The sequence below is a fragment of the Rissa tridactyla genome, chromosome Z (assembly GCF_028500815.1).
Source record: "Rissa tridactyla isolate bRisTri1 chromosome Z, bRisTri1.patW.cur.20221130, whole genome shotgun sequence".
Lineage (NCBI taxonomy): Eukaryota > Metazoa > Chordata > Aves > Charadriiformes > Laridae > Rissa > Rissa tridactyla.
In genome coordinates this window covers 63,781,235-63,807,194 of record NC_071497.1, presented here as the reverse complement: position 1 = coordinate 63,807,194, position 25,960 = coordinate 63,781,235, and the positions used below count along the sequence as shown (strand labels likewise).

At 37.5% G+C, this 25,960-nt stretch overlaps 2 protein-coding genes across 11 annotated transcripts in view; one reads left to right on the top strand and one right to left on the bottom strand.

The window, feature by feature from the left end:
- Positions 1–2: 2 nt before the first annotated feature.
- Positions 3–13,967, top strand: PPWD1 (peptidylprolyl isomerase domain and WD repeat containing 1). 4 transcript variants are annotated; one of them, XM_054184787.1, is made up of 11 exons: positions 3–171; positions 1,106–1,208; positions 1,841–1,941; positions 3,212–3,332; positions 5,707–6,154; positions 6,722–6,912; positions 7,405–7,594; positions 8,961–9,142; positions 11,766–11,847; positions 12,424–12,606; positions 13,058–13,608. In XM_054184787.1, the coding sequence occupies exons 1-11, from the start codon at positions 3–5 to the stop codon at positions 13,076–13,078; spliced, it is 1,791 nt and encodes a 596-aa protein (XP_054040762.1). In that variant the 3' UTR covers positions 13,079–13,608. The 4 variants fall into 4 exon arrangements, with proteins under 4 accessions (XP_054040762.1, XP_054040763.1, XP_054040766.1 ...); XM_054184788.1 differs by lacking the exons at positions 3–171; positions 13,058–13,608 and adding exons at positions 291–621; positions 13,624–13,967; XM_054184791.1 differs by lacking the exons at positions 3–171; positions 1,841–1,941; positions 13,058–13,608 and adding an exon at positions 13,624–13,967 and having other exon boundaries at positions 1,140–1,208.
- The window catches only part of TRIM23 (tripartite motif containing 23), a 31,583-nt gene continuing 16,751 nt past the window's right edge, over positions 11,129–25,960 (bottom strand). For 4 of the 7 annotated variants that reach the window (XM_054184793.1, XM_054184794.1, XM_054184792.1 and 1 more), the window contains 4 exons: positions 20,194–20,323; positions 19,967–20,077; positions 18,404–18,528; positions 14,872–18,049 (listed from right to left, as the gene is read on the bottom strand). In XM_054184793.1, coding sequence (XP_054040768.1) covers positions 17,870–18,049; positions 18,404–18,528; positions 19,967–20,077; positions 20,194–20,323 — 546 coding nt within the window. In that variant the 3' untranslated portion in view covers positions 14,872–17,869. Of the gene's footprint in view, positions 12,059–14,871; positions 18,050–18,403; positions 19,218–19,966; positions 20,078–20,193; positions 20,324–25,960 lie in introns of those variants that run through there. The other 3 variants (XR_008463701.1, XM_054184796.1, XM_054184795.1) reach the window with 3 other exon arrangements.

Here is a 25,960-nt window from a genome sequence, read left to right as displayed (position 1 = left end):
GCATGGCGTCGTCCGACTCGGAGCGTAAGCGCAAGCAGACCGAGGCGGCGGCTGGCAGCGAGGAGGCGGCGGCGGCGGCAGCAGAAGAGGAGGATGATGATGATGATGAGGGGGAGGAGCGCTGGGTCGGGCCGCTGCCGGGGGAGGCCGCGCAGGCGAAAAAGAGGAGAGGTAACGGGAGGAGCGGGGCCTCCGCCCGCCGCTTCGCTGGAGAGCGGCCCCGGGCGGCAGCGGTGGGATCGCCGCCGGGCGGCAGGCCCCGCCGGCAGAGCCCTGGCCCCGGCTCTGGGCCGCCTCGGGCGGTTCTCCCGCGCCCCGGCGCGGTGTCTTGTATCTAAAACGACGGGGCTGTGGAGGGACCCCCCCGGGGTGCAGAATTAGAGGCCGGGGCGCCGTGTTTCTGCTTCCTACGTAAGACGCCTCCGAGCTGAGGCCCTGCTTGGCGGCGTCTGCGTTGCCAAGCCCAGGCGCTTTCAGCTGCGGAGTTAACTGGCTTCTGGGTCGCTGCCCTTCGCTGGGGGAGCAGGAGAAGCCTCTGGGCGGTATGTTGACATGCGGTGTTGATGTGCCTGGCAACTCACAGCTCCTGAGTACCGTTGTAAAGTAACTGTGAGCGTGACGGTGAGCAGCTGCAAACCTGCCGTTTCAGTAACAAATGCTATTGTGCAGGTATTAAGGGTTAAGATGTAAAAATCAGAGGCAAAAGCAGAAAATCAGATTATTTTAGGTGGGCCAGTTAAACAACGAAGTAAATAGGTGCTAGCACTTAGAATTTAAGCTACAATACCTGTAGGGGACCTTGAAGTGCTTAACAGCAACAGAGATACATTTGGTTTCAAAGAAAATGAGGTGCGGTCGACCTTCTGTTTTCTGGCAGTAACTTTAAAATTATTGTATTGATTCTTTTTTTTTTTTTTTTAATATATGTTCGGACAGCAAGGTAATAGTTGCTTTAAAAGGAAGCATCTGTATGGCTTAAAGCAGATTTTGAGTGGCTTTAGTCTACCATGAATCCGTAAGCCTGAGTACAAAGCTACTTTGTACTAGGTGTACCTTTATGCAAAAAAAAAGTATTTCCTGATTTTTCTTTTCTTTTCCTGTTTAGTTCTTGAATTTGAACGTGTGTATCTTGAAAATCTACCATGTGCTTCAATGTATGAACGCAGTTACATGCACAGAGATGTCATTACACATGTAGCATGTACTAAGTAAGTGTCTTTCTTTTTTCCACTGTATCTCATTGTCAGAAATGTATTTTTGTATATGCTAGGAAGTTTTCATTGTAGAAGTCTAATAATGGGAAGTTAGTGTTGTCCAGAGGTGGTATTTTAAGATTTTTTTAAACTAAGCGTACAGGAAAGGGCCTACCGAGAAGCAAGATAAAAATTGTTTAAATAGACTAAAAGGGTCTTAAGATCCGTATTGCAGTGTGCAATATATACAGGAATAAGAGCAACTGGCTGCATCTGAGCAAAATATGATTCAGCAGAATTGCACAGATTGAGGAGATACCTTTCTTCTCTTTTATATATATACACATATATACACACACACATACATTAGCAAATAGTAACTACTGTAAAAGCAGACCTAAAATAGGACTAAAATTTGCATGGTCAAAAGGGATAGTGTTATGTATTTCCTCAATTCAGGCTGCTGACTTTTCATAGATTAATCCAAAGTGCTTGTTTTTCTAGGAGTGATAGTTCAGACACATTGTCACAGTAATTTGTTTAAAGTTCATTCTCTACATAGTGTTAATTATAGTGCAAATTACTGCCCCAGGGTGGTGTGAAAGTGCATAATAGCGTGTTTTGGTTTGTTTCTTTTGTAACTGCAGGACAGATTTTATCATAACAGCCAGCCATGATGGACATGTAAAATTCTGGAAAAAAATAGAAGAAGGGATTGAGTTTGTTAAACACTTCCGGAGCCACCTGGGTGAGAACTTGCTTTTCCTCCCCCAAAGGACCTCACTTTTTCCTCCCCCTTACTCTTAGTCCTTTGAAGAGGGAGTGCAAATGCAGAGGAGAGGGATTCTGGGAGTTGTTTACTGCAGTCAGGGGTTAAATGGTATCTACTTCATCTTTCTTCATTCCCCTGTCCTGTTATATTTTGCTCCCAAACTTCAGGAGGGATAGAGTGAGAATAAAACATGTGGGACTCCTGCACAGATCCCCTGCATCCATTGCATTGCCTTATGCCCCGCCTGTGGGGAAAATGTCTAGGACATGAAGAAGAGGTCTGTGTAAAAATAAGTAAACAAGGTACATAACAGGGGTCATAAAGTCCAGAGAAGTTTAAAAAGATGTTACTTTAGCAAGGTTACCTTCATTCCTTTTTGTTTGTTTGTTGGTTTTTTTCCCCTGCAGTATGGAAAAAAAATGGTTGGTTTTATCTGGATTTATTGCCACTGTAGAGTAAATTCTGCATCAATGTCATGATTATCAGCTGAATTAAGCAATTAAGAATTAATATTTTTAACCCAGCTTTCTGAGGTAGTAAGTACGCATAGCTCTTCTATACTATGCTAAGTATTAAATAGGTATGGACAGAAAACCAGGTTCTCATTGCTATTAGAAATGATAATATATCTGATGGAAAATAACAGTTTGATATGCAGACTGTTACAATAAGAAACATATTTATTAATAGGTAGTAAGAGTACTGTTTCTTTTTAGAGTTAGAAAGAATGTTATGGTGGGTTTTTGATCTTAAGTATCAGCTTTTCGTTATATACAGAAAAAAAATGTGAGAACAAAGCAAAAATAAGTATTGTGAAAAACTTAGGGAAGGCTCAATTGCAGAGTAATTTTGAGTGTTATGTATGTTAATCGCAGGACTGTAGAGTGCTTTTTCCTCTTTTGAGAGATGCAAGCTATAATTTTTTACCATATCATAATATTGTTCTGAATTTTTTTAAATTAAGATTGTAAATGGAAGTAACTGCCATTATAATCTCTCTTTTATGTATATGGTAAGTAGTTCATTACCACATACCTGATTCTAAACAGTGATAGAATACAAAGTGGGTTTTGTGGGCTTGGTCTTGTTTTTGTTTTTTTTTAAAGTCAGGTAGTTTTTTAAGTCAGAAAGGTGTAGAAACAGCTGAGAAATAGGTTTAAACCTCTGTAGGGTTTTTCTTGTGGAATATTGAAATGAAGGATATCCCTTTCCTGTCTGTTAATATTAAGTTAACTTTTTTTAATAGGTGTTATTGAGAGTATTGCTGTTAGTTCGGAGGGGGCGTTATTCTGTTCAGTTGGCGATGACAAAGCAATGAAGGTGTTTGATGTAGTCAACTTTGATATGATCAACATGCTGAAACTTGGGTAAGTTATTTAGTTCTTGAAAACGTTTCTTTGGGATTATAAATGGGAGTTATTTTGCTAAGAGATCAGTCAACAATTTGCAGGTTTTGAGGGTTTTACTCCCCCCAGTCACATGAAGCTTATTAAGTTCCATTATCCAAAATGCATCCAGTGGTTGGAGACTGCCTGACTGAGTAGAAAAATTTATGACTCTGTGTGCAACAGTACATCAGTGGAGTAGATCTGTGCCTTTCCTCAGCGTCAAATATGCACAAAGATGTGATGTTTCTCAAAATACTTAGCTAGGCATAATTTTTTTTCTGTTGTTTGGCACTGAATTTAAAAATTATAGACACCTAACAGTTCCAAAAGAAAAGGAATTTGACCTGTATATGTTGTCCTACTTGTTGTCATAGGGATAGAAATTTCCTTTTTCTGTTAGAGAGTGGTGTTTTTTTCCTTAGTCTTGCGGTTGCAGGGTTTCTGTAGTTATACAGTACGCAGCTAAAGAATCTCAGAGAAATATGTATGTATGTTATTGGAGTTATAAGACTGCCAGAGGAAAACAAGCCCTGAACTGTTACAAGGGTGCCTATATAAAACCTTATGTTATCTGCTTTGCTGGTTCTAGTTTCAGTATCATCCTCCAGATGACGTACTTCACCTATAGGAATTTATTCCCACTTGGCTGTCTGCTGTGGAAAAATTGCGGTTAGCCTTAGTCTTTTGGTTTTGCTGGTCTTTTCTATTTAGCAGTCCTGTATTGTCACTAGAAAATTGGTAAAATTTTGGAATGAAATAAAATTAATTTAATATTAATAAGAAAAACTTAATTTTATGTTGTTTTAGAAGGTGTTTTTTCCTGTTTGACAATTCAGGGAAAACTGTGGTAGAATTTACATCAATTTTGCTTCAGGGATACCCTGAGAATGCTACCTGTAACATTTTTCTATAGTATGTTCCCTGTTCTTTAAATAGATTTTTTTTTCAACCTCAGTAATCTACATCCTCCTCTCCCCACATATTTTTTTCAGACATAATTGGCTTTTACCTCAAGTGAACTCTTTAATGAAGAAAAGAACAATGTATGCCTGTAATATAAGCATTGTCCTTAATAGCCTTTTAAAACTTAATGTTTGTTGCTCTATCTTCTGCATTACTGTTTATTGAACAGATAGTTTCTGTTGATGTGCCTGAGAATTTTATCATGGCTCTTTGCTCAGACTTGCAGTGGTTAATGTAGAATCCTAAGTTCTGTGTGGTCTTTTCAGCTCACGTTATCTTGCGTTGCCTGCTTGGATAGGTGTATGCCAGTACATTGCAACGTTGATTAGCTTTGTCTCAAATTCTTCAGATTCTTTCAGTTTTGACTATACAGTGTGGCTATCTGCAAATCGCCATGCTTTATGCTTCCATTAGTGATCTGGAGAAGGGCAGCTATTTCTGCAGAAAACTTTGGATAATGATGCTTAAATCAATGGAACGTCATATTTATTTCTTTATGTACGTATTTGATCCTATTCTTTCTAGTGAACCTGAGACAAAGTTCTGATTATGTTTCTCCTTATGAGAATCTTTACCAGACAGACATTGAAAATCCAAATTATTAGTGTCTGTCACTTGTCAGTCCTTCAGTATCTGCTAGTTTGATTGTGAAAGGATACTAAATAAGAGTTTTCTATGGAGACTGTATAATTTCTTTGTGGTCTGTCATTTAGTTTCTGAGTTCTGGTTCTCAAAATCTTTGCTTACAGACTTTTTTAAAACAGACATAACATATTATTGAGCATATCTCTGGCTTGTTTTATTTGTAGAGTATGTTTTTGCTAGTAGCAAATGAGATCCTTCTTAAATGCATTCAGAATGCTTATTGAATATAGGGTGATTTGTCTTAATTTTACTTATGTTGCTTTTTAGTTTTGTGGTTTTTTTGTTTGTTTTTGGCAAGACCTAGTTGAACTTTTTTCTAAGTGTATGGCAAAGGTGCAGTTGTCTTCATTTCCACTGAAGTATTAATCACTTAAGAGATGAAAGAGAAATGTTATTGAGTTGTAGAAGTTCAATAGTAATCATTAATGCCACTTGTGCTGTTTAGCAGAACTTTCAGCCTTATTCTTCTTTTTCACTTACTTTCTACCTTTGCTTTCCATCACAGCCTCTTTATAAAATGATATGGGAGCAACAGAAATAGGCTGAGCCATCCACTGAATTGTGTTGCTTGGAAAACCTTGGTTATAACGCTGTTGAATTTTAGCACGACAAATATTAGCAGGACTAGTAAATGAAGTTCAAACTTTGCTTCTGATATTTGATTTCAAGTTCATAGCATAACTTGATTCTTATCTAAGTAACAGCAGTCCATTTTTTTTCTCCCTCCTTCCACTCTTTGTTGCAGCTACTACCCTGGCCAATGTGAGTGGGTATATTGCCCTGGAGATGCCATATCTTCTGTTGCAACGTCTGAGAAGAGCACAGGAAAAATATTCATATATGATGGACGAGGAAATAACCAGCCACTTCATGTTTTTGATAAACTCCATACATCCTCTCTTACTCAGATACGGTTGAACCCTGTCTACAAAGTAGTAGTGTCTTCTGATAAATCTGGAATGATCGAGTACTGGACTGGTACTCCACACGAATATAAATTCCCCAAGAATGTGAACTGGGAGTATAAAACAGACACTGATCTATACGAATTTGCTAAATGCAAGGCTTACCCATCCAGTATAAGTTTTTCACCTGATGGCAAGAAAATGGCCACTCTTGGGTCTGACAGAAAAGTTAGAATTTTCCGGTTTTTGACGGGGAAGCTGATGAGAGTCTTTGATGAATCTCTGAGTGTGAGTTTGGTCTTGCTTCTCTTTTTTTGAGGCTTTTTCTCTTCTTACTTGAATTTATCAGTGCATATACCTAAGTTATCGTCTGCTTCTAAGGCTATATTTTTTGCTGTATTTTTCTTGCAGAAAAGGTTTTCCATATTCTCTTCCTTGCCTCTTGTGTTGCTTTGCTCCAAAACTAATTCTTACTGATTTATATTAGTTATGTAGTGGTTATGTAGTGAAACTGAGTTGTTGATTTTCATCTGTGTGTTTATACTGCTAGATTACTTTTTACTAGAAAGAAATTACGGAAAGTGCCCATTTTAAATAACATCATCATAATTAATTACATTTGTCATCTTCTAAGAAATTTGTTAGATGACTACACACTTTTCTTTCTTTGCTTAAGTTTGGTACTACAACATGGCTATTGGGTCATTAAAGTAGAGTATCGCTTGTATTTATTTCAGTTCTTAAGTGTGAGTAGTCTCACTTGAATTCTGTATTTTCGAAGCACGTGCATCAGTGTTTTGCTGGATCATAAGTTTAAAGTATGTTCATATAATAGTGATTTTTTTTTTTCTGTAGATGTTTACTGAACTTCAGCAGATGAGACAGCAACTACCAGATATGGAGTTTGGCCGACGTATGGCAGTTGAGCGTGAGCTGGAGAAGGTGGATGCAGTAAGATTAATTAATATAATTTTTGATGAAACTGGACACTTCGTTCTCTATGGAACAATGCTGGGCATTAAGGTCATAAATGTAGAGACTAACAGGTAAGTTCCAGTGACACACTTTGGCATAAATATGTTTGTTTCAAAGTCTATATTCATTTGTAGTATATTTAAAACTTGATATGACTGTGGGGGTCTCTAATCTTTCTTTGTTGTTGTTACTTGGGAGCCTTACATTAGCCATAAGATACTCCCATGCTTTGTAATGAGTCGTGTCAGTTTAAAGCTTTGTAAAATGAGGAAAAAACACAGCAAGCATATTTGTATTAAAAATGTGTAATTAATTCATCTCTGGCTAACTAGATGTTGTAACAAAGTAAATGTGGATCGTGCAGTTGGGATTTTATCGCGTAAGGAGGGTGCCTAGTAAATTATGTAGCAAGTTTGAATAGAGAAGCATCACAAAAACAATTAGTAAAAAATTGCTTTGAGAGGGTTTTGGAATTTTGCTTTGAGTATTGCAGTCAGAAAGGAGATGTTCTCTGACTGTGAGCAGCTAACAGTAGCTACACCTTCTCACATCTTGCGCTTCAGGTGTATTCGTATCTTGGGAAAACAAGAGAACATCAGAATGATGCAGCTAGCTTTGTTCCAAGGAGTCGCCAAGAAACATCGTGCTGCGATCACTATAGAGATGAAGGCATCTGAAAATCCTGTTCTCCAGAATATCCAGGCAGATCCAACAGTAATCTGCACAGCTTTTAAAAAAAATAGGTTTTACATGGTGCGTGTGGTTTCTATTTAAATAACTCTATTCTTGTATTGATGTTTTCTCTGCGATATTTTTTTATTGTTGCACCTTTCCAGCGCTTTTTGTCTTGAGTACTTGCAAACACAGCTTTTCCAGGGGAGTCCCTTTATATTGCAAGTATATTCTAGAATTTTTAGCTTGAACTAGCTATAAATTCGCTAGAAGCAGCTTTAACTGTTTCATTATTGCTCAAGCAGTTTAGTAAACTTGGGATGGTTTGGGCTGTCTGAATTATAGTTCTCTGAGAATGGTATATGCTTTTGTTCTAGTTGAGGAAAAAACACCCTTAAGTAGGAACGTTTTAAAAACCTAACCAGATCTTATATTGATAAATAATAATTAACTGTACAAAATATGTAATAAAAAATAATTCCATTCAGAGCAGTATTAGGACTCAGTAGCACCAAGTATGGGCAACTAACTAAGACAGGAGTCATCTTCCTGTTCACAATTTAGATTTTAGGTGAGATGCAAGGAATAAGCCAAAGAGATGAGCAATTCCGGAGTAGTTAGTAGTTGATCTGGGATGTGATCACCATAGAGGTTAGAGATCAGTCTGTTTGTCTGTTGGTTGTGCTTGAACTTGATCCTGTTTTCTGTTGGAGCAAGATAGTATACTTTCTAAAGCTTTGTGTGGTTAGTGTGTAGCATATGCTGGAATATATTACTCTGAACGATTTGACAAGTGGGGATGAAAAGTTAGACAAAGCCTGGAAACATTACTCACCATTACACATGCAGAAAGGCTAGGGATTATCATTTGATGTGTAAGTGTACTACTCGCTTAAGTGGATGCTCGTGTACTCATATATTTATTCTGTGTTTTTCTGTAAGTACTATACAAATTACATCTTTGATATTTCTCCTGTTTTGAGTTAAATTTTCTGGTTTTCTATAGTTTTGTATTAATGTGGTATTGGAGTAAAAGGATTTAGTTTGACTTTGTAGTGAAACTAAAAGTTTGTGATGAAACCTGACAGTTTTGTGTGAATATAATAGAACACATTGATACTCTCCACTCTTTTTTTAAAGACAACACGCCAAACTACTGTGGGCCTTCTGTTGAAAAGGGGAGGAATTTTAAAGACAATAGATTATAAAAAGTTACTTGGATTTGCATGTAGCTGTGCTGGGATTTGTGACTGTGGAAATGCTGGTAACGCAGAGCACTGAAATGCAAGAATAGACTGTCTATGAATTATCTCCCTACATTTCAAATCTAGTTGGGCGTTTAGCAGGTTCAGTAATCATATTGATGTCTTAGGTGCAGAGCGGTGTGTAAGATAAAGGAAAGAAAGAGAAAACCAAACAGTTAACCTTCTGTTCTTTTGTTCTTCAGTTTACTAAACGTGAACCAGAAGATACAAAGAGTGCAGATTCTGACAGAGATGTATTTAATGAGAAACCTTCTAAAGAAGAGGTCATGGCAGCCACTCAAGCAGAAGGTCCCAAAAGAGTTTCAGACAGTGCCATCATCCACACAAGCATGGGAGATATCCATATCAAGCTTTTTCCTGTTGAGTATGTATTTGGTAGTTCTTCTGTTATTTTGGTTTTCCTTCCTTCTGTGCCTTTTGGTGGCAGTATCCAAGATGTACATTTAAAGTTAGGAATGGTTATTTTCTTCCCCTTTTTCTACTTGTTCCTTGTTTCCTGACAGTTTCTTAATACATCAGGCTAGGAACATGACTCTTGGCAAACACAAATAAAGTAGGGTAAAAACAGGTCTAAATAACAGTTGGGGTCATAGTTGTTTGGTTGGATTTTTTTTTTTAATTATTGCTTTTATTTAATTATTGGTTCAGGGGGGTTATTCGTTTATTAGCTTTTGTTCTTTATCTAAACCACAGATGTGGATAGGTCATGATGCTCTTCTGTGTAAGCTACATATTATTGTAAGGCAGTGCTGTTTGATTCCGCCTTGAAAAATAATGTTGATGTTGGCAGCGACAGTAGATTTGGCAATAGGTCTGTGTAAGCCAGAGGAATGGTACAGTTTGCAACTTCCAAATGTGGCCATTGTACTACGTTTTGTACTATTGCAGCTCCTTCAAGAACAACATAAAATTTATACCACTGTGTATATCCAAAACCAGGCATATAATTGAAAAAGCGTTCTGTGTGTGACAATTGCTGAAGTTATTCTGTCAGCGTCTCTTCTTTGTAATGCTAGTATATGCAAAGATTTTGTTATGAAACAGTAAATGTATATAATATTACCTATATATTGCTATACATTGAAACTTAAACCATATAAGTGTAGTCCATGCTTCTCCAAAACCAAGTTCATGTTTTGTCATAAGCACAGGTAAGGCAACACAATCTCAATTCTGTCCTGCAGGGCTGCTAGTCTATTATTGCTCTCTTCACAAATGTCTCCTTGCATCAGGCCCTAGCTTCTGGAATTCATAATTGTAGCATATAGGTTGCAGTAATGCTACAGCCCTTACCAGTGAGTGACAGGCCAAACTACATTATTTCTGACTTTTTTTTTTTTTTTTTTTAAATTCTCATGCCAGCGTGCCACTATATTGGCGTGCATAGTATTGCTAGGTGCTTGACTGCAATGTTTTGTGTGCAATTTTGAATTAAGTGTAGTATTACCAGGCTTGGTTATTGTTAGGTTTGTCCTTTCTTGTTCTAGTATTTCCTCCCAACTGAGATTTGAATTTTAATCTCTTGAAGATGAATGTGATTAAAAAGTTAAAGAAGAGCCTATACAAAGTGGCTTATGCCCTTTAAATCCTTGGCCATGTGCTTGTGGAATAAAGTTGTGAATGACTATGTACCACCCAGCAGGAACTGGGACTATAATCTTGTCTGTTCTGTTAGTTATGCTATTAGTGCTGTGTTTCACAAGATGGTTTAGAATACTAAGCCCAAGCTAATGTTCCTTGTCACAGCTGAAGTAACTTTACAGCTACGGACTCAACTTGGCTATTCTGTCGTTTGCTCAGAAAATGTATGTGACTGTGTAAACCTGTCAGTGTAGATCTACCCTGGTAGCAAATCTCAGAAGTAAAAAATCGAGTCACAAAGGTGAAGGGGTTGGTTGGCTGGTTTTTTTCCCTTTTTATTCCATCAACAGTATTCCAGCTGCTTCCAGACAATGTTTGTGAGCAGCTTCAGAGGAGGCTAACTGACTCTGCGGACTGCAAGTTCTATAATATTAAACCATTGTATTTTTAGATTTTACTTCTGGTATGCAACAATGAATGCCTTACATGGGTAGCTTAATACAATTATGGAGGTAAAAGAGCGAACAACTTTTTGCTTATGGAGCATACACTCCTTAATTGATTTTGTAAATGAACCATGTAAATAGAAAGCTGGGGAAGGAACATCTAATCAGTGATGCCTTGAACTAGGCTTTGAAGAATAGATTTATTTGCTGGCTGTCATGGTTTAACCCCAGCTGGCAACTAAGCCCCATGCAGCTGCTCGCTCACATCTCTGCAGTGGGATAGGGGAAAGACTTAGAAGGTAAAAGTGAGAAAACCCATGGACTGAGATCAAGACAGTTTAATAAGTAAAACAAAAGCCGTGTCCATAAGCAAAGCAGAACAAGGAATTCATTCACTGCTTCCCATCCGCAGGCAGGTGTTCAGCCATCTCCAGGAAAGCAGGGCTCCATCACGTGTAATGGTTACTTGGGAAGGCAAATGCCATCACTCTGAATGCCTCCCCTTCCTTCTTCTTCCCCAGCTTTACATACTGAGCATGATGCCATATGGTATGGAATATTCCTTTGGTCAGTTGGGGTCAGCTGTTCTGGCTGTGTCCCCTCCCAACTGCTTGTGCAACCCCAGCCTGCTCGCTGGCGGGGTGGTGTGAGGAGCCAAAAAAGCCTTGATGCTGTGTAAGCACTGCTCAGCAACACCTGAAACATCACTGTATTATCAACAATGCTGCTGCCTTCCTGGGTAATCATGCAACTTCGTACTCAAGGGTTTTTTTGCTTCCAGCCCTGGGTTTCAGGAGGTGGGGATTTGCTTTTATCCGTAGCTGATAAAATCCCTTTCTACAGTGTGCTGAAACACTGCTCAGTACAACAGGGTCTTGGTCTCAGCTGAAATCTTCATGGCGTTGCCACCATACAATTAAATATTTATTGTGGCCTGTATTTTCTGTTACACAATTTTAGGTGCCCCAAAACAGTGGAAAACTTCTGTGTGCACAGCAGAAATGGCTATTACAATGGACACATATTTCACCGTATCATCAAGGTAATTTGTAAAAAGTTTTTGTTTGGTTAGATAATGTACCTTTGAAGTCAGTCCTCTCTGTTAACCTTTTCCTTTCCATTTTGCACGGGGGATTTCTGGAATGGCTGGAAAGTTCTCTGTAAAGTCTGAACAACTCTGAGGTTCTAAATAACTTCCATCATTTACTGAAGTTGTTTAATAGTTTTTCTGCAACTGACAAGGTGGGAGAAATCTGAAAATTGAGACAAAGATTAATTCAGCAGTCCTGCTTGAATTCAGACTTTGTTTCATATCAGAGGGCAGCTTCTTGTAAGGCTTCTTATTTCTGTTGCACCAGAATCAATCTGACACAGCCCAAGTGTTCGCAGAAGCCACAGATAGTCTGGTTTCTTGTCCTTCACTAGCAGGAACGGCGTTTGTTCTGCTTGTTTTTTCACAAGTACTTGATTATGATTTAAAGAATACTTTGTCCCTTATCCACAGCATTTTAACACTTACATTTTGTTGAAAGGTTTAAAGTTTGTTTGAAAAAATGTGACATAAGGCATTTTTGCTTATTTATTCTATGTGATGATATAATATTTAATTTCTGTGCAGGGTTTCATGATTCAGACTGGTGACCCAACTGGTACAGGAATGGGAGGTGAAAGTATTTGGGGAGGAGAATTTGAAGATGAGTTTCATTCAACTTTACGACATGACAGACCATATACGCTCAGCATGGCTAATGCAGGACCAAATACCAATGGATCCCAGTTTTTTATAACAGTAGTGCCAACTGTAAGTAGTAAAGCTCAATCTAAGACCTGAGATACTAACTAAATAGTAAAAGTGTATCTTTTCTGATGGAAAAAGGAACACAGTACTATCTAAATATCGTCTTGTTATTGTGCAAATAAATGCTACACACAATGTATACTGTGTAGGCTTCACTGAAACAGTCTTTTAAGAAATAGAAAAGCATTTTTGTCAGTTGTGATCAAGAGGCCTTTTGCCTTTAATTGCAGTAAGGGCGATATCAAATTCTTAGTCAATGCTTGCAATTGTTTATTACTGGAGTATTTTGTGTTAATATACTCATTTAAATTTGATGGAAATCTAGCTATTGCTTAGATTGTTTGAAGTTTTTTGGATATGATGCCAGGATGACTTTAATATTGCCTAATTATAGCTACACAAAGAAGCCAGTATTTACGTTTGAAGATTTCCTTTAATCTCTGTACAATTTCAGAGCCAAAAAAAGAGATTTTGATATGCGAGTCTAACAGATACAAAACAAATACTTAAAGGTAACACAGAAACTGTATTCATATAGCACTTATTTCAAAACTATGTTGGTTTGTTGTTTTTTTTAAAGCACCCATCTACCATAATTTTAAAGCTTATTAAGTTTATCAGTGCCTATATTCAGATTGCTAATTGGGCATACTTTACGAATATGAATTTGAATTAGGTCATATTCTGGACTGGCACTTACAATTCAGCGGTGAAAATACCATGAAATAGAGAGACTGAAACAGCATTTCTGTGAACTGGGAATACGCCTTAAAATAAACTATGAAATGCTACTGCATTGCTAGAACTTGACCTGTGTAGTACTTTAAGGAAACAATTGAAAAGGTGATGAGTTTAAATGCATATGAACATGTATTAGCCACACTCTTAAATTTCATAGTCTGAACAGACTAAGATGTATTAATGTTTACTTATTCTAGGTCACTCTCTTTCTGGTTTGGTGCTTAACCTACATGCTGCTTTCTATTTTAATATGCTTTTTCTTTCTCTGCCCTCAAACAGCCATGGCTAGACAACAAGCACAGCGTGTTTGGACGGGTGACTAAAGGAATGGAAGTTGTTCAAAGAATCTCAAATGTAAAAGTCAATCCCAAAACCGACAAACCCTATGAGGATATCAGCATCATTAATATCACAGTGAAGTAAGCTAGGAGTTGAAGGTTCCAGCTTAAGCAGAAAAAAATTCAGCATGGTGGGACCCAAAAGGGGACCCAGAAAGAACAGAAACATTTTTGATAGTTCCTAGACAGAGCAATTGCCAGTTTTACTATTTTTAACGTATCCAAAGTGCCCTAAGTCTGTATTTCTGTATTTTAAAGTAAAAACACCTGCATGTTTCTTACAAAGTCTACTGTTTTTCTTGCATCTCTTCTATGCAAAACTAAAGACGAAAACCCATACCCTGTCTCATGACTTATAAAATAGGACCAGGGTATTGTTTGTAACTTTTTCATGTTTATTTGCATCGTTCCTATCTTAATTAATCCTCTACACACTATTGAAGTCTTTGACAGAGGAAAAGGTTGGAAATCCTAAACTGCGTAAACTCTTCAATCCTATCATGCATCAAAAATTACATTAAGTTACGATACTGTTTGCTATAACAAGATATGTAATCTACCTCTGTTCTTTAAAAATAACTGTGTATGTGTCTGCTGTGTCCAAGAGCAATGATCAACTCCTGGAATGCCAGCGGATGAAGTCCTATGCAATGGGTTTGGTATTGCCAATATTGGTTTTTTTCTATGCACTGTTCTCATTATTTTAGCCTGGGGAGTGTGTTTCTGGATTCATTTTTACCCAAAGTCCTGCAAACACTACTACTTCTACTGCCATACTTAGTTTAAAATAAATGATGGGAATCACCTCAACTAAGCTTACATCATGTGTTTCTGATGCAGTCCTCAAGGAAAGCTCAGACTTGTCCAGCTGACATGAATCTGTGGCTAGATATGGTCCTGTTACTATGTTGGATAGTTAAGTCTACTCTAAATACAGTAACATTGACTGTTCATGTTCACATAACACCACTGCACTCATACGAGACTCAGGAGTTTACAGTTCTGGTAACATCATTCGTGAAATGAGATGTGTGCTAATCAAACAGTCCCTCAGAAGCTGCTACCAACAAGCAGCTTATCTTTGGTGAGATAAAGGGATATCTTCAAGGATCAAGAAGAAAAATTCTACAGTAAGTTAAATGTAGCACACCTCCTTAAAAAAGAAAAAAGGCAAATTTATTAAAATTCATTCTGAAAGTTTCAGATACTTTTATTGAAAAGAATTCATTTTCTGGGCAACTCAAATTGCAGCAGCTTATGAATTTTTTTTCCACTAAAGGAGCCCTTTCTTTCAAGAAGTCTTTACATAATATCCACACCTACTCCAAGAGTTAAGAATGAGGATTATCTCAGAATAAAACCCTCATGTACCACATAATCCACAATAAATTTGAAGGTAGCATACAGTAAGACCATATCAAGTGATAAAACATTATTTTTCACTTATTCTAGATGCACTGTTTTTGAGCTGAGATTCTTTAAAGAAAGCCACAACACAGTCACTGTATGTTGTATTTACTCAATTTCACAATTAAGTCAAAATCCTATGAAAAGTTAATCGGTCTTTTCAAATAATCCTTATAGTTAGTAATGCTTGAGTGAATTCTAGTTGAGGAAATACTCCAATTACGTATTGCATAAATCAGTACACTAGAAACTAAAGCTCAGTAAAACTGGTGAAACAAGCTTAAATTTATAACTGAAGCAATTTATATGTAGTATTAATTTATAATACAAATAAACCTCTTAGTGGACCTGTTTACACTGAAGAGTTCACAGACAAATGCAACACTTTCACAGTTACTTCAAGTCATCTTAAATAAATTCCATTTAAAAACACTTTTATGGTAGCATTCCATGTGTCACAAGCAATCCTTTGTACTCAAAAATATGCATGAGTGAGAATTTTTTCTCTGCCCTCAAATGCAATGTTACAAAAAATCCAAACTGGTCACCTTGAACATTTTAAAATAGAACTATACTGAGAGGTATGTATAACTGAAGCATAAGCCAGCTAAAATAAAACTACAGAAACGGAATTTTTCTGAAGAATACATGTCTTCTCTGTTAAAAATATTACAGGAAAAGGTATCTACCATGCTAAGCAGAATTTGTTCATATTTTAGAAAGAGGTGTGAAGGGACAGTCAGCCTTAACTAGGTCTGGGACTGCTTTGCAATGCAGGAGAAGCAGATGCTCAGGTCAGAGCAGCCAACTGTCTAGTGCACCAAGAAGTTACAGGCTGGGAAGGATGAACAATTTTTAGTTGGTAGGTGCAAGAAAACACCCTTCACTCTGTTGTAAACTATTTCCAAATTTATCAGGTTGTCTGAAGAAAGACTAAATATCCCTTCTCAGTACCTGTGTACATAGGTAGGCATTGAAGCCCATTTCACAAACATTTAACTACTTTAAAGCTTAGTGTTCTTTCAGCTACTATTGAAGTCATTAGACTTACTGAAACTGAAGCTGCATTTAACACCATTTACAGGAAATTTAAGTAACAAGAGAAAACTACAAATAAGTGTCATTATGAGGCAGTAGTTAACTGCTTCTTCTTGAAGAAAAGTGCAAATGTACTAAATTATTTTTATACATTCTTGGCTTTACCTAAGTTATGTAGTGGGAAAACATCATAAAATTGATAACATTATAATAGAAGCCATAGCCACAGAAAATAGGATACATTTTCTTTGCCAGATGAGGTTCAGAGCTCTCACAGGTAAACACACTTTTCAGTGTGGCAAAAATACCTACCCATCTGTGAAACAACTGCTCGTTTCCACTCTATGGTTCTCCCTATTCACCTCTACTCCAGTAAGAAAAGTGATTATAATACAGTTTTGATCTATTGGCTGTGCTCTTTGTCACTCCTCTACTGACAGAAAGAGGTCCACGGCATGGCTTCCTCAAATGGCAATGGCTGTGTACTTAAAGAGGACACCAGAAGATTCTGGTGCACATATCAGACAGATAAAATCGTTTAGCAGAGTTGCATATGCAGCAGAGACAGACATCACTACATCATTGCAACCTTCTCTAAATTTAAACAGTGCTACGCCCATATTTCATGAGTTTGTGCATGAGTAATCTGCGAAAATAGAGGCATTAGTGACAGTTCCATGTAGAAGGTACAGTGAGAATTGAAAATCTAATTATGGAAGGTTTATATCACATTTTACCATCTGCTCTTCTAAGTAAGAGTTATAATTAGTGTACACTGCTTTTACATTGTGTTATTTTATATTTTAAGGCCACTACCTTTATCTGGAAGCATGACTTCTACATAAAAGTATATAGCTGGATTGACATTACACCGCACTACTTTAAGAAGTTTGGTTGGTTTTTTTTGAACTTCACTGACTTCTTGAGGAGTAAGCTTAACCTCTAATGGCAGATCATGTCCCCAAGTACACACAAAACACTTTCACCTCAATATCACTATAGTCTGTCCATAAATAATTTAGCATGTGTAAATTAATAACACCCCCCCCAAATAACCCCTCCCCCCTAACTAGAAAAAGACCAGCTAAACAATGCCACAGATCCCTAGCCCTGCAACACGGGTCCCCATTCTCAGTTTTCTTTGCCCAGTTATGCCACCTTCTGGTAACAAACAGGGAAGCTAACAAATAATGAGGGAAACATTTTCCTTTTGTGGTGTACTTGGATGTAATTTTCAATGCCACCTATAAATGAATGCATTCTTCAGATATTAAGGAGTAGCACCGTTTATTTCTGACTAACAGACAGGACTGGCTATTCTAATAACTTGAGATGGATTTTGGAACAGTTTCCTGGGAAAGTATTTCTAAACCATGCAGACTTTTTTCTGACACCAATGAACTATTGTAACCTTGTTAAAAGTATTAGATGAATTCCACTGCATTTTTTTAATCAGGGAATGCTTTTGAATTGTAACAATCTAATTTCACCAAAAAGAATTTCAAGGCACCCTTGTAACTAGCCCATCCCATTACTTGTCACTGTATCAAATTTCAAAAACACTGTTACTGCACAAGTTTACTCAACCAATTATCCAATCTAGGATAAAGGCTTGTATTTTTCTGTACCCACCAAGTTAAATCGAGTCCCCTCTTCAGACAGCAGAGCTGGCTACAACATCCTAAATCGTGCAAACAAAACACAACAGTAAACTACACCCTTAAATTGCAGCTGCTGTAAAATTAAGCCACATCCAGGACACCAGCTGCCACTAACTGCCTTGAAAGCCAGTCCAATCCTTCATAAAGTCCTGTACCACTTCGGGCATCACAACCCTGAATATACCAGCTACGGCCACAGCAGAGTTTGTGGAGACTCAGCAGTTCTGTGATTTCTTCCACTGAAAGTGCACCTGCTACATCCTGCAACAGAACCAGATATAAAGATTCAATTATTCTTCTGTATTATGTTTGAAGCATTTTATTTTCAAGTGATAGCTTAGACTGAAACTACAAATCATAGAAAATGTTTCCAAACACAAAAGCCAAATAAAACAGTTACACATTTACTCCTTGTTACCATAAACCAAAAACTGGTTACTAAATTTACCAAGCACTCTAGCATCACTTATTTTACTAGTACTAAACATAAGGAAAACATATACATTTTATCCTTTCGACATTACCGTTCCCTACCCATAGCAGAGGGTTCAGAAAGTTGGAATTTGATAGAAAAACTAAGGAAAAGAGTAACAGAGTGAAAAAAATCACACATACCTGTTTATTAGCAAAGATCAAGAGCAAGGCATCCCGCAACTCCTTCTCTGTTAATAATTTTGCAAGTTCACTGTGTGCTTCACTAACCCTGTCTCTGTGACTGCTATCCACAACAAACACCACCGCTATGAAAGAGAGAGAAACGTTATACACCTATTCAAATATAAACTCTGTAAAATTAGCTTTCAACTGACACAATTCTTTTTTTCCAGCAGTCTATGGGAAGTTTCTCAGCAGTGCACAACTTCAGTTTCAAATCCAGGAGGAGTGAGAAACGCCTTACATATCTCCATACCTTTGACAAAAATCTACAATTCATCCTAAAACACGGAAAAAAACTCTGAAGTTTTTTGCCTAGTCTAATATAAAGGCTGTGATATTTGAACTACTTAGGTCTAAACCCAGATTTACTATGTGTGGACTGAATATCTCAGTTTAAACCATTTCTTGATCCATTTATACTCAATCAACTCCCACACGACTGTTCCAGTTACCCTGAACTGGCTGTAAAATCTCCAGATTCAGCCAAATCGGCACAGCTTCCTCCAGCTACAGACTACACAATCCAGAGAAGATTGTGATGGACCTGAAACAGCAGTGATAGATATTGCTATCCACCACAGAGAGTAACCAAGATAGCAGGAAGACTGGAGAGTCAGGGAGGTATAGCTAGAGGACAGAATTTAAACTCATGGGTTTTGCAATGAAAAAGCCTCCAACACCAAAACTAAAAACTTACTGCACGTATACACCACGTTAACCGCTTAGGCCTTCTCTCCAACATACAATTCTTCAAGGCAGACATGATTCCATGCTATTGGTGTTTACATGGTAAGTTTTAAGAGGACAACAGAAATCCCGAAATACGATTTTTAAGAGTTTGAAAAGACAAACAATTTAAAATGTTAAAGTTTGCAATGAAGACTGAAATAATGCACAAAGCAGAGCACGTAAACTGATGTTTGTCATTCCTAAGTATTTCAGATAATTTGGAGTTAATTAATGAAGAGGAACCCTTTTCTAAATTAAAAAACAGCTGTGGAGGATTTACAGGGGGACAGCATCAATTCCTAAGTTGGCACCATTTATGTCAGTGTTTTCAGAATCAGTAATCTAGTCTATGACCAGATATTACGCTGCAATACCAAGTCAGAAGTTACAGAACTTTGTGGAGCGTTTTAAGTTGCCAACTAGGGCTCCTAGAGGCTGAGTATTTTCATTTCAAGTGGTATTTAAATTTCATACCTGGCAAGTACTACTCCTCACTATGTAAACTTTGGAACACTGCACCTTGTCTGTTGTCAGCTAGAACCAGTTTAACCGAGATTCTAATTTTGTTTGGCTCCATGAACTGTCTGACGGATTTATGGAGAATGCACCTTTATCGTGCAGCAGACACTATGACCAACTGGATTAAAATTTCTTAGCTCATGAATCTAGCAGCTGGACTTCGCATTAGATGAACAATTTTTACAGTTATAAATTATTTCTATTAATAATCTTTTTGGCTCTGAAATACAGGCTAGAAGACAAAATACAGATTAAAAGTTGTACTAGTCTCACCTTGTGTATTGAGATAATAATGCTTCCACAAGGGCCTCAATTTGTGCTTCCCTCCAACATCCCAAATAGTAAACTTCAAATTCTTGTATTCTACTGTTTCAACATTAAAACCTAGAACAAAAATATTAAAGTTGTATCATGTTGCTCTGTATGAATATAAAATGACCAGATTCTACAGATAAATCAAACATTCAGAAAAAAATTAAATATAAATTATTGCTACTAACCTATTGTTGGAATTGGCTGCATGAATTCATCTTGCTTTAACTTAAACAAAATAGTTGTTTTGCCAGCTCCATCCAATCCTAGAGTGACAACACGAATTTCCATTTTTGGTCCAATATGTACCCTGTTGTCCTGGAAGAAACAGCACACACAAAACAAGAGCAAGTTTAGGAAATTAGAATTAGAAAACCCTAATATTTAAGATACTTATCTTGTTACCATTTGTAAAGTGATTAAATGGATGGACTCCAAAAATACTGGGCACAATCATCAATCACTTCCTGCAGTAATATAAACCAAAATATCCAATAATCTCTGTAGTGAACCTGTAACTTCTGCCTGAGCTACCACAGGTCTTTTAGAAAAACAGCCGATCTCATGCTAGTACGTCTGTACTTGATAAAATTTCAAATTCTTTCATCATTTTCGGCTCAAACCGCATGAGGAGTTGCTCATAGCAATTCTCTGACCAGAGAAGTCTCTATTGGTTTTGTTGCTTTTCCACTACGTTTTATCACTTTATTAATGCTCCCAACTACAGAACTATTTCCTTGCTGGAGGCTCCATAGCTACCCCTCTTCACCTCAAACCACTTCTAATCTTTTGCCACATTACAACAGCAACATTATTAGCATTAAGCAGTAATCTGAAATAGTGAAGAAAAACAAACAAACAAAAGAAACCCCAAGTCTTCCTTGGAGGCAAGGAAAAAGAATCACCTTCCTACTTGTAGTTTAGACCAAGCTACCATGAGCTTGAATGAGCTGATGCTAACAATGCAATCAAGTGGTATCACTAATATAAAGCAGCAAATCGTAAATTGTAAAACAAACAACATAGGCTAAGATTACCATGTATCCTTGAAACATAATTTGAAGTACTTAGAATTGCTACCTTGATGAAATACCAGAGTTTCAATCATCAGAACTATGTGGCAATACACTTGTTTTCTTGCAAAATCCAGACAGCACTGTGCTGGGCAAGTAATAGACAAAAACCTGTGTCTACCCCACACAGCTTTTTATTTCTTCTTGCATTAGAAATGCTATTTATTTAGTGGAAAAATGCTACAACCTCTCCTGGTACAAGACCAACATGGACCAGTGTGACCTGATGTATAAACATCTAAATGATGTGACATGAGATATATATAGATAGGTAGGTAGACAAACAGATATACACACATATGGGGTCCATTATATAGCTGGGTATACATCATCATGACATGCAACTCCATTCTCCCCTCTGTCACAGCGTACTGCCAGAATAATCAATATAGATTAATTCAATGACCTTATGCTATTGCAACCTTCAAAGAGAGCAAAAACACCTTGAGAAACTGCTTTCTAAAAAAAAAAAAAAAAAATTAAAAAATTTATACAAGTACCACAATACAAAAGTCAGCAACATCACAATTGTAAGTGTAAGAGTCAGATCAAAGGTCCATCTAATCTAGCATGTTGTCTGAAACTAGGTAAAGATGGATACATGTGAAAGTAAGGAACAGGAAAAGCACCTAATGATAACTCCTCTAAATACCCTCCTTATGTCTAGCACCTTGCAGCTCACGGACTTACTGAGCCAACATCTTGATGTATTATTCACATATGAATCCAACTGAATATTTGAGATTTGGAAAACAAAACATTGAGACTTATTTGTTTTTTAATAAATTTCCTTTTAAGTTCTGGAATTTTGGATTCAGAGATGAAGTTGCCAAATTCAGTGACAACACTGCAACACAGCATGTTATCAAAAAGGGTTACTTCCTGGAGAGGGAAAACCTGTGGGCAGATTCTTGACAAGAATATCAGCAAGAAAGGTACAAGCTAAGAGAAAGAACACAAAGAAGCATGCAAAAGGCACTGAAGAGGCGAAAAAATGCCATGCCTCCAGCACCCTTTTCACACTCAAGCCTCAGTTCTGATTTTGTCTAAAATTTCTGGGGATGAATCTCAACACTTCTTCTCTGTGCCTGAAAAGAAGGAGGAAGGAGAAGAGGTGGCTCAGGATAGAGCTGCCGATTTCATAGATTTCTTGCTGGAGGCAGCACCCTGTCTATGGCCAGAGCTTGCTGACAGTGAGACAACCTGGCCATCCTCTCAGGGCTCCACCAGAAGCACCAGTCACCTCTACAGCTCCCACAGCTGGAGGGCAGAGGCAGCGCAGGCCTCTGCAACCTAAAGCATCAGGGAAGTGGAGGAGATGAACAATTCTGTCAAATTTAGTCATCCTGTTGCAGTTTGCTTTCAGCAAGATTTAGAGTGAAAACAGGTTGTTCTCAGTATATTTGTACTCTCTCAGAAGGAATCAAAATGCAATCTGTGATGGACACCAGATTTCCAATTTTTGCGTGAGTAGTTCTGTCACTTCAGGAAGAACCTTGCAAGAAAAGTTCCCACTCAGAAACAATGTATAGCACCTGTAATACAAGTCAGAAATAACCGACTATTGATGATCACAGATAGAAATTGACAGATGAATAATAATAATAAAAAAATATCTTTCTGCATCAACTATATTATCACCTTTAATCAAAAGTGTTATTTAAAAAAAAAATCTGGCCCTTCATGTCTACATTCCTGGCAGGTGCATAACTTGACAGCACACTTAAGAACAGATAACCTGTGTCTTCTGTTCACGTAAAACTTGGTGTTTTCTTAATTCTCAGTAAAGTGCAGAAGAAAAACCCACACAACAATTGTGATCTCTTGGTTTTTGTCCTCATCCTTTGTCTTTCTTAAGAAATTTGTTGACATCACAAAAGCTGTACATAGATTTACTTAAAGATAGTGTTAAGTGCTTTCCCTCTCATAGATTACTTGAATACTCTTGGTGTAGATAAGGGTTAGCAGTTTCCCATACTTGCTTCAACGTTGACAGATAAGTGCTCTTTACTATCTTAGGTACTGGTTCCTTACTCATTTTCCCTTTCCCAAGTATGTACACACAAATATTGAGGATGACCAATTGCTACTCCACAGCCACTACTCTCATTTGACCAGGACAAACCAGCAATCTCTCTCTTCCAATAAGAATCACATTCCTGGGTGAGGAGCCATTTCCTTGCCAGCAAGCTCACTACATGAAGACATCTCTATCTTATTTGGTCAAAGCCCTCGTAAATACATAGGTAAAGAAGGATTCATTGGAAACAATATAGTAACAACATTTGGGAAAAAAATATTATATACTAACATATTTCTTGAAAGACTTTCAGCATCTTGTTCTGGAATTCTCCAAATCCTCCCTTCGGAGCTTTTAATGTGGATTTTCCCTGAATGGCAGGAGGAGTTTTCCATCTCATCAGTGAAATAAAAAATGTGGATAAAACCTACTCACTTTCAATAGCAAAAAGGACTTCTCCCTCCCCTCCTTGAATCTCCACAACCCTCACTGGATATGGAATGTTCCTCTGATCTGGTACTGTTTGAAATGCTTTTTTAATTTTATAATGGATGCAGCCCTCAGTGCAGGAGAGCTCCCGAGAAAGACCTTTTCAGTGAAATTATAACAGTTTAATTTTTGATCTGAAGATTTTATTTCTGTCTGAAATCTGTTGCCAAGCACAGGCCTTTCAGATACAACAAGCCTCACTACAAGTCAAAACAGTGGCCATCAGCACAACAGTATTCTAAAAAAAACATTGGGTAGAAAAAGAGCTTTAAACTTTGTCAGAAGTGAGGAAACAAAAAGTGAGAGACTGAACTAATTGCTTTCACCTTACTTTTTCATAGCTGCTGCTGGTTTTGTTAAAAATGGCATTTGCTTTGGCATCTTTGAAATTCAGACTCTAAGCTTCAGGATATTTCATAAAAATACCAATTTGTGACAGGAGAAAAACAACAGAAGCCCCATCTCTTTCTAAAGAAAGCTGAGGTGTAGAGAGATACTGGAAGACTTCTGGGTCCTCCAAGCTGAGACCTATTTCAGATCTATTGCAGCTTGGTTGGCTGCAACCATTCTCTTTCCAATTGCTCAGAAATTCTCAATCAAAATTTTCTGAGACTAACAGCTCCTAAAGGCAAAACCAGACCATCTGAAATGCCTCTCTGACTCAGCCCTGTGAGATGGCACCATCAATCAACTCTGAATACACAGAATGCAATTCATCATCTATGAAATGTGAATGTTACTTCACTTATGGAAATGAGGATTTGCAGAAGAGGTCTCTCTGATCCTAACAGCTCTGGTCTCTGCTGAATAGGGAAGGGAGGGGCAGAAATGAAAATGTTGCATTTATTGATCTGACAAAGCAGTTATTACATGGAAATTCAAATATACTGAATTTACAAAACAAATTATTCAGACATCAACAAGGACTGCGACAGAACCCCCACAGAAGCATCCATTTCCTTATAGTAAAAGCTTCAACAGCAACAGTTAAACCCTCAGTTTCATCTCAGCAACAATAGATTCTATTCCTCTTTCACCCATTCAGAACCAAAAAAAAACATAAATCAAAGTACTTCTTGTTCTTTAGAGTTTCAAACTTATTTACTCTCCTACATGAAAAGTACCACTGTCAGGGTTCGAGAAAACCCATAACAATTTATTGTCATTTAGACATTCTATCACCCGATGACCCCTCCTCACCCAGAAAGGGGAACTGGGGAAAGCAAGAAAACACAAGGGTTGAAATATAAATAGATTTAATAGGATAAGACTAAATAATTAACAACAATAACAAAGAACTAGCATTAATCCCGATACTAATATAAGATATACAAGGATTATACTCGGCCAATTCTATCAGTAGAAGCTGTGCACTCCCAGCAGTGGACAGCAAATGTGGGACACTGCGAGCGCTGTGGCTTCGGGAGGAAGGGAAGGGCTCAGGGGTCTGGCACCGGGCAAGAGTTCTCTGGACTGCCACCATGAAGGGAGAGAGAAACTACGCAGCAAAACTTTCTAATTTATATTGAATGGGACATTCATGGTATGAAATAATCCTGTTGGCCAGCCTGGATCAAGTGCCCAGGCCTTGCTCCTCATCATCCCTGCACCTGGCAAAGCTCAAAAACACCGAGACTTTGAATACCACATAGCCTAGCTGATATAAAGTAAATATTTTCATAAATTCAGACACTAGAGTCTTCCAAAAGTGCAGTTTTCCCCAGCATTAGAAGTGTCCTGTGTCACTCAACCCAGGACAATCACCATTATCAAACTCCAAATAATGTCATCCTTTTCAAAGAATAAGTGGTATTGAAATGATATTACAGCAATTAAAAAAAAAACTACTTAGAAAATAAACTGTGTCTAAATTATCAGTGAATACAAAGCAACTGTAAGACAAATTATCATTTCACAAATTGAAAGAAATACATTATTTTTAATACTATAAACTGAAAGTTATAATAGCATTATTGCATTTTAAAATAGGTGTGCAATTTTCAGGAAATAAAATAACAAACATTCTGCAGAAGTTATGCTGTCTTCATGAAAAAGCCAAAAATACGTGGAAAAAACAAAGGGTAGATTCCTGGTCTGAGTTGAATGTACAACAAATAAGGGATGTTACCAAAGAAAGGTGTTTCTAGAATTCACAAATATGACCTTACATATTTAAAAGAAAGCAGCTAACTTTCAAAAAAAGCTACTGATGTAGTCAATGTCAAATGAATGTTTCTCACACTTATTCTAACAGTACAGTGGTTTTGTTGCTCAAATACTAGATGGCACTCATCATATGGTAAGACACTGTGGCTCTAACTGATACTGAACTGCCTAAATTTGCTGCAACAACTACAGCATCATAATGAACAT

Coding starts and splice junctions, on each gene's coding strand:
- PPWD1 (XM_054184787.1), top strand. CDS start 3: ATGGCGTCGTCCGACTCGGAGCGTAAGCGCAAGCAGACCGAGGCGGCG. Junction 1,942..3,211: donor ACACTTCCGGAGCCACCTGG/GTGAGAACTTGC, acceptor TTTTTTTAATAG/GTGTTATTGAGAGTATTGCT. Junction 7,595..8,960: donor AAAAAAATAGGTTTTACATG/GTGCGTGTGGTT, acceptor TTTGTTCTTCAG/TTTACTAAACGTGAACCAGA.